This window comes from Crinia signifera, chromosome 4 (assembly GCF_055691185.1).
Source record: "Crinia signifera chromosome 4, ASM5569118v1, whole genome shotgun sequence".
Classification (NCBI taxonomy): Eukaryota; Metazoa; Chordata; class Amphibia; order Anura; family Myobatrachidae; genus Crinia; species Crinia signifera.
Window position 1 is genome coordinate 325,293,501 of NC_139220.1, and position 8,925 is coordinate 325,302,425.

Genomic DNA, 8,925 nt, shown 5'->3' on the forward strand with positions numbered 1-8,925 from the left:
AAAAGAATAATAGGCACCCCAAAGTCAAAAGGTGTACCGTATTCAGTGGCCTTTCACCACTTTTTATGAGCGTAATTCCCACAGGGTACTCTCTGGCTTCCTCCAATAACAATTCTTCTCTAACACTCTTCTCCTCTGGTGACTCTCACCGTTATCCAAATATGTAGTAGGGAGGAGAAGGAATAGAGAGGCAGACTGGTGTAATATAGTTTAAATTTTTTTTAATACACACTGCAAACAATAAAAACTCGTACAATAAAAAGAGAAAAGTGAGGCTTATCTGATGTTGCTTTGCATGGTCTGGAACTGTGTCCCCTCAACGCGTTTCATCCATCTAGGACATATATACCCATGCAGGTATTGACCAAGTTTATACTGCCTTTACTCTGTGTTTTGACAGTGTAATATTCTCCCATGCAGTTTGAGGCCAGTAATGATAAATGCAAGGGGGCCCCCTTGTCTAAAGTGCCCCAGGCCCACAGAAGGCTTAATCAGGCACTGATGATGATCATTTAAAAATGAAACCATTATATAGTGTGATAATCAGTATTACTATGCTTATTACAGTATGTATACATATTTTTTTTCATCCAAGCAATGCAGAAGAGCAATATCACTTCCAACACTGGCTTCATCCTTTTGGGATTTCAAAGTCACCAAATTTCAAGAACAATATTCTTATTTATCCTTCTTGTGATTTACTCTGCAACTGTAGGTGGAAACCTGTTAATCATTGCATTGGTGTCCTACAGCAAGACCCTTCACACCCCCATGTACTTCTTCCTCACACAGCTGTCCATGTCTGACATCATGCTGACCACAGATATCGTCCCCTACATGCTTCATACTATTGTTAACAATGTGGGCGCAATTTCTTTCGTAGGCTGCATCACTCAGTTTTATTTTTTTGTGGCCACAGAATGCTCAGAGTGTTTCCTTCTGACCGTGATGTCATATGACCGATATCTAGCCATCTGTAAACCACTGCATTATAACTGTATAATGGACAGTACCCTCTGCATGAAATTGATTATTACATCTTGGCTAGTAAGTTTTTCACTATGTTTGATTGACACAATAACCATTGCTTTGATGAACTTTTGTGGATCTCAAATTATTGACCATTTCTTTTGTGACTATTCTCCTTTACTAGAGCTTTCATGTTCCGATACCTCTGTTCTGCAATTGGAAATCATGTTTTTTAGTTTTCCGATCGTTATTTTACCCTTCATATTAATTATTGTATCTTATGTGTATATTATCCAAGTTATCCTAAGGCTTTCATCCTCTTCTAAATATCAGAAAGCCTTCTCCACCTGTAGCTCCCACCTCACCACGGTTTCCATATTTTATACCACTCTGTTTTGTATTTATGTTCTTCCAACAGAAGGACAGTCAAGGAGTATCAGAAAAGTCTTGTCATTGTTTTATACAGTTGTTACCCCACTGATCAACCCAATTATTTACAGTTTAAGGAATAAGGACATAAAGAAGGCATTTCAGAAAATATCTTTGTAAATTATTTTATAACATTTCTATGGCAACGATGGGATTTGGATGATAGGTAACAATATCTAGATTGACAGTCAATTGTTCAACACTTGAAGGTTAACATGAACAAGGTCAACGTTGATTAAAAGTTGATATGCACCATGTCGAAATGCACACAGGAGCATGGAATGTTGACATGAGTTCCCTCCCCCCCAAAAAATTTGACTTGTCACCCAAATTGGCCCTTTTCCCAAGTCCATGGAAAATATGGTAATATATTAGCCAAGTCTAAAGACTTTGGGGCAGAGCCGCCATCAAGGGGATGCTGTGGGCACCGTTGTCTCGGGTCCAGACATTTAGCCCACCACACCCCTCGCTGTCATGCCTGACTGCCTCCGCTGAGCTGCCCTTGCTGAAACTCACTGCTTCTGGAGCACTTCTAGAGCACAGACTTCTCCTTCACCTCCGGATAATGGCAGCCATTTAAAATGCGGCAACCTCTGGTGAGCCAATTGGAGCTTGCATACTGGCAGCTGCTCTGATTGGCTGCTGGACTGCAAGCTCTGATTGGCTCACAAGTTGGCACCATATTTTAAATGGCCGCCAGCGTCCAATGGTGCAGGAGAATACTGTGCTCCTATTCAAGCACTTTGAGAGACATGGGATTCAGTGGGGGCAGCAAAGGAGAAGGGTGGGGAGGCCTGCACTTTACTCTGCTCCCCACCCCAGTGACCAGCAGAGCCGGGCGGTGAGTGAGCAGCAAATGGGTGGGTATTATGTGTCTTGAGGGGGGAGGGTGGGGGAGCAGGACTAGACATCAGTCCCGGGCTCCACAATTTCTAGTGGCAGCCCTGCTTTGTGGCATGAAAAACTTAAGACAGGAAATACTCTTTGGTCAGGAGGAGAATGTCAACCTGTATGAGAGAGAACTTTAAAAGTAATAAGAAAATAACAAAAGAGATAGTCAGATGAATCATAAAATTGATATTTAACATGTAACCCTAGACACTACAAATACAGAGAGCATATTAGTAACAGCTATACTGTACGGATTCGGTATGAAATCCCGACGGTCAAAATCCCGACAGGGTCAAAATCCCGAATGGGTCATAATACCGACAAGGACAAAATCCCGACAAGGACAAAATCCCGACATTTAATATCCCGACATGGACAAAATCCCGACATTTAAAATCCCGACAGGGTCAAAATACCGACATTTAGAATGTACAGGTGAAACAGTCAACATGACAGGTCGCGAGGTCTACATGTTTTTTTTTCACTGTTTTTTTACCCAAATGTCGACACAGTTGACATGGACACAGTCAATGGGGGTGGTGTCACACTCTCCCGTCCTGCGCTGTACTCCTCCTGAGTCCGTACAGGCGACGGGTGGATGTGGTCACCCTTATTATACAATATTTTAGCTCACTTCACTTCACAAGGAACTTGCTGCGCTGACAGCTCAAAGCCGGCATTATAGCACAAAAAGCCAGGAGAGAACCAGCGTTTGCTCACAGACGGCAAGGGAAGGATCAAAAGCCGGCCGCTCGATAGTAACTCCTGCATAGACAGCTCCTGCACAGCCACTGACTGCCTCCCACATATACATCTACTTGTCTACGCTGCTGGAACCCGGGACCACGGCTGCAGCAGAGGAGAACAGAGCTTTGACCACAATGCCATTAATTATAAGGAGAGGACGGTGAGGATGGGAGTGGAGGTAGAACTTTTACTTGCATTTCCCACCCGGTATCACCCCTTGTGGATATTTTAACCCCGAGTTGCTGGATTATATGTATTTTAGGTTTCTTTTTACTATTTATTTGATATTATTTTGTGGCCACGCCCCTTCCCCATGAAGCCACCCCCCTATATTTCTTGTTTGAGCACCCACCAGCAAAAACATAAATCGGCACCTATGTCTCAACTAACTACTCCCAGCCCCACTCACGGCTGGAAGGAGGCTGCGGCAGTGGGTGGTGATGATGGGAGGTGTCCTGATGATGTCCTCATTGTGGATTAGGTGCCCCAACGCGTTTCAGCCACTAGGGCCTTTGTCAAGAAAAGGCCCTAGGCCCTAGTGGCTGAAACGCGTTGGGCCCTAGTGGCTGAAACGCATTGGTACACCTAATCCACATTCAGGACATCATCAGGACACCTCCCATCATCACCACCCACTGCCGCAGCCTCCTTCCAGCCGTGAGTGGGGCTGGGAGTAGTTAGTTGAGACATGGGTGCCGATTTATGTTTTTGCTGGTGGGTGCTCAAGAGTGGGTTACTCTGCAACTGTAGGTGGAAACCTGTTAATCATTGCATTGGTGTCCTACAGCAAGGGCCTTCACACCCCGATGTACTTCTTTCTCACACAGCTGTCCATGTCTGACATCATGCTGACCACAGATATCGTCCCCTACATGCTTCATACTATTGTTAACAATGTGGGCGCAATTACTTTCGTAGGCTGCATCACTCAGTTTTATTTTTTTGTGGCCACAGAATGCTTAGAGTGTTTCCTTCTGACCGTGATGTCATATGACCGATATCTAGCCATCTGTAAACCACTGCATTATAACTGTATAATGGACAGTACCCTCTGCATGAAATTGATTATTACATCTTGGCTAGTAAGTTTTTCACTATGTTTGATTGACACAATAACCATTGCTTTGATGAACTTTTGTGGATCTCAAATTATTGACCATTTCTTTTGTGACTATTCTCCTTTACTAGAGCTTTCATGTTCCGATACCTCTGTTCTACAATTGGAAATCATGTTTTTTAGTTTTCCGATCGTTATTTTACCCTTCATATTAATTATTGTATCTTATGTGTATATTATCCAAGTTATCCTAAGGCTTTCATCCTCTTCTAAATATCAGAAAGCCTTCTCCACCTGTAGCTCCCACCTCACCACGGTTTCCATATTTTATACCACTCTGTTTTGTATTTATGTTCTTCCAACAGAAGGACAGTCAATGAGTATCAGAAAAGTCTTGTCATTGTTTTATACAGTTGTTACCCCACTGATCAACCCAATTATTTACAGTTTGAGGAATAAGGACATAAAGAAGGCATTTCAGAAAATATCTTTGTAAATTATTTTATAACATTTCTATGGCAACGATGGGATTTGGATGATAGGTAACAATATCTAGATTGACAGTCAATTGTTCAACACCTGAAGGTTAACATGAACAAGGTCAACATTGATTAAAAGTTGATATGCACCATGTCGAAATGGACACAGGAGCATGGAATGTTGACATGAGTTCCCTCCCCCCCAAAAAATTTGACTTGTCACCCAAATTGGCCCTTTTCCCAAGTCCATGGAAAATATGGTAATATATTAGCCAAGTCTAAAGACTTTGGGGCAGAGCCGCCATCAAGGGGATGCTGTGGGCACCGTTGTCTCGGGTCCAGACATTTAGCCCACCACACCCCTCGCTGTCATGCCTGACTGCCTCCGCTGAGCTGCCCTTGCTGAAACTCACTGCTTCTGGAGCACTTCGAGAGCACAGACTTCTCCTTCACCTCCGGATAATGGCAGCCATTTAAAATGCGGCAACCTCTGGTGAGCCAATTGGAGCTTGCATACTGGCAGCTGCTCTGATTGGCTGCTGGACTGCAAGCTCTGATTGGCTCACAAGTTGGCACCATATTTTAAATGGCCGCCAGCGTCCAATGGTGCAGGAGAATACTGTGCTCCTATTCAAGCACTTTGAGAGACATGGGATTCAGTGGGGGCAGCAAAGGAGAAGGGTGGGGAGGCCTGCACTTTACTCTGCTCCCCACCCCAGTGACCAGCAGAGCCGGGCGGTGAGTGAGCAGCAAATGGGTGGGTATTATGTGTCTTGAGGGGGGAGGGTGGGGGAGCAGGACTAGACATCAGTCCCGGGCTCCACAATTTCTAGTGGCAGCCCTGCTTTGTGGCATGAAAAACTTAAGACAGGAAATACTCTTTGGTCAGGAGGAGAATGTCAACCTGTATGAGAGAGAACTTTAAAAGTAATAAGAAAATAACAAAAGAGATAGTCAGATGAATCATAAAATTGATATTTAACATGTAACCCTAGACACTACAAATACAGAGAGCATATTAGTAACAGCTATACTGTACGGATTCGGTATGAAATCCCGACGGTCAAAATCCCGACAGGGTCAAAATCCCGAATGGGTCATAATACCGACAAGGACAAAATCCCGACAAGGACAAAATCCCGACATTTAATATCCCGACATGGACAAAATCCCGACATTTAAAATCCCGACAGGGTCAAAATACCGACATATAGAATGTACAGGTGAAACAGTCAACATGACAGGTCGCGAGGTCTACATGGTTTTTTTTCACTGTTTTTTTACCCAAATGTCGACACAGTTGACATGGACACAGTCAATGGGGGTGGTGTCACACTCTCCCGTCCTGCGCTGTACTCCTCCTGAGTCCGTACAGGCGACGGGTGGATGTGGTCACCCTTATTATACAATATTTTAGCTCACTTCACTTCACAAGGAACTTGCTGCGCTGACAGCTCAAAGCCGGCATTATAGCACAAAAAGCCAGGAGAGAACCAGCGTTTGCTCACAGACGGCAAGGGAAGGATCAAAAGCCGGCCGCTCGATAGTAACTCCTGCATAGACAGCTCCTGCACAGCCACTGACTGCCTCCCACATATACATCTACTTGTCTACGCTGCTGGAACCCGGGACCACGGCTGCAGCAGAGGAGAACAGAGCTTTGACCACAATGCCATTAATTATAAGGAGAGGACGGTGAGGATGGGAGTGGAGGTAGAACTTTTACTTGCATTTCCCACCCGGTATCACCCCTTGTGGATATTTTAACCCCGAGTTGCTGGATTATATGTATTTTAGGTTTCTTTTTACTATTTATTTGATATTATTTTGTGGCCACGCCCCTTCCCCATGAAGCCACCCCCCTATATTTCTTGTTTGAGCACCCACCAGCAAAAACATAAATCGGCACCTATGTCTCAACTAACTACTCCCAGCCCCACTCACGGCTGGAAGGAGGCTGCGGCAGTGGGTGGTGATGATGGGAGGTGTCCTGATGATGTCCTCATTGTGGATTAGGTGCCCTAACGCATTTCAGCCACTAGGGCCTTTGTCAAGAAAAGGCCCTAGGCCCTAGTGGCTGAAACGCGTTGGGCCCTAGTGGCTGAAACGCATTGGTACACCTAATCCACATTCAGGATATCATCAGGACACCTCCCATCATCACCACCCACTGCCGCAGCCTCCTTCCAGCCGTGAGTGGGGCTGGGAGTAGTTAGTTGAGACATGGGTGCCGATTTATGTTTTTGCTGGTGGGTGCTCAAGAGTGGGTTACTCTGCAACTGTAGGTGGAAACCTGTTAATCATTGCATTGATGTCCCACAGCAAGGGCCTTCACACCCCGATGTACTTCTTTCTCACACAGCTGTCCATGTCTGACATCATGCTGACCACAGATATCGTCCCCTACATGCTTCATACTATTGTTAACAATATGGGCGCAATTTCTTTCGTAGGCTGCATCACTCAGTTTTATTTTTTTGTGGCCACAGAATGCTCAGAGTGTTTCCTTCTGACCGTGATGTCATATGACCGATATCTAGCCATCTGTAAACCACTGCATTATAACTGTATAATGGACAGTACCCTCTGCATGAAATTGATTATTACATCTTGGCTGGTAAGTTTTTCACTATGTTTGATTGACACAATAACCATGGCTTTGCCGAACTTTTGTGGATCTCAAATTATTGACCATTTCTTTTGTGACTATTCTCCTTTACTAGAGCTTTCATGTTCCGATACCTCTGTTCTGCAATTGGAAGTCATGTTTCTTAGTTTTCCAATCGTTATTTTACCCTTCATATTAATTATTGTATCTTATGTGTATATTATCCAAGTTATCCTAAGGCTTTCATCCTCTTCTAAACGTCAGAAAGCCTTCTCCACCTGTAGCTCCCACCTCACCACGGTTTCCATATTTTATACCACTCTGTTTTGTATTTATGTTCTTCCAACAGAAGGACAGTCAAGGAGTATCAGAAAAGTCTTGTCATTGTTTTATACAGTTGTTACCCCACTGATCAACCCAATTATTTACAGTTTGAGGAATAAGGACATAAAGAAGGCATTTCAGAAAATATCTTTGTAAATTATTTTATAACATTTCTATGGCAACGATGGGATTTGGATGATAGGTAACAATATCTAGATTGACAGTCAATAGTTCAACACTTGAAGGTTAACATGAACAAGGTCAACGTTGATTAAAAGTTGATATGCACCATGTCGAAATGGACACAGGAGCATGGAATGTTGACATGAGTTCCCTCCCCCCCAAAAAATTTGACCTGTCACCCAAATTGGCCCTTTTCCCAAGTCCATGGAAAATATGGTAATATATTAGCCAAGTCTAAAGACTTTGGGGCAGAGCCGCCATCAAGGGGATGCTGTGGGCACCGTTGTCTCGGGTCCAGACATTTAGCCCACCACACCCCTCGCTGTCATGCCTGACTGCCTCCGCTGAGCTGCCCTTGCTGAAACTCACTGCTTCTGGAGCACTTCTAGAGCACAGACTTCTCCTTCACCTCCGGATAATGGCAGCCATTTAAAATGCGGCAACCTCTGGTGAGCCAATTGGAGCTTGCATACTGGCAGCTGCTCTGATTGGCTGCTGGACTGCAAGCTCTGATTGGCTCACAAGTTGGCACCATATTTTAAATGGCCGCCAGCATCCAATGGTGCAGGAGAATACTGTGCTCCTATTCAAGCACTTTGAGAGACATGGGATTCAGTGGAGGCAGCAAAGGAGAAGGATGGGGAGGCCTGCACTTTACTCTGCTCCCCACCCCAGTGACCAGCAGAGCCGGGCGGTGAGTGAGCACCAAATGGGTGGGTATTATGAGTCATGAGGTGGGAGGGTGGGGGAGCAGGACTAGACGTCAGTCCCGGGCTCCACAATTTCTAGTGGCAGCCCTGCTTTGGGGCATGAAGAAGTTAAGACAGGAAATACTCTTTGGTCGAAAATTTAGGAGGAGAATGTCAACCTGTATGAGAGAGAACTTTAAAAGTAATATGAAAATAACAAAAGAGCATATTAGTAACAGCTATACTGTACAGATTCGGTATGAAATCCCGACGGTCAAATTCCCGACAGGGTCAAAATCCCGAATGGGTCATAATACCGACAAGGACAAAATCCCGACAAGGACAAAATCCCGACATTTAAAATCCCGACATGGACAAAATCCCGACAGGGTCAAAATACCGACATATAGAATGTACAGGTGAAACAGTCAACATGACAGGTCGCGAGGTCTACATGGTTTTTTCACAGTTTTTTTACCCAAATGTCGACACAGTTGACATGTACACAGTCAATGGGGGTGGTGTCACACCGCGCAACCCCCTCCCTCT

At 44.6% G+C, this 8,925-nt stretch overlaps 3 protein-coding genes across 3 annotated transcripts; all 3 read left to right on the forward strand.

The window, feature by feature from the left end:
- The first annotated feature begins 597 nt into the window (after window positions 1-597).
- Window positions 598-1,518, forward strand: LOC146073420 (olfactory receptor 5G3-like). The gene has a single exon (XM_083180598.1). It carries the CDS (start codon window positions 598-600, stop codon window positions 1,516-1,518), a length of 921 nt encoding a protein of 306 aa, XP_083036724.1.
- Window positions 1,519-2,150: 632 nt separating this feature from the next.
- LOC146073421 (olfactory receptor 1468-like) lies at window positions 2,151-4,589 on the forward strand. The gene is made up of 2 exons (XM_083180599.1): window positions 2,151-2,239; window positions 3,764-4,589. The coding sequence occupies exons 1-2, from the start codon at window positions 2,151-2,153 to the stop codon at window positions 4,587-4,589; spliced, it is 915 nt and encodes a 304-aa protein (XP_083036725.1).
- Window positions 4,590-5,221: 632 nt separating this feature from the next.
- LOC146073422 (olfactory receptor 5G3-like) lies at window positions 5,222-7,660 on the forward strand. The gene is made up of 2 exons (XM_083180600.1): window positions 5,222-5,310; window positions 6,835-7,660. The coding sequence occupies exons 1-2, from the start codon at window positions 5,222-5,224 to the stop codon at window positions 7,658-7,660; spliced, it is 915 nt and encodes a 304-aa protein (XP_083036726.1).
- Window positions 7,661-8,925: the final 1,265 nt, after the last annotated feature.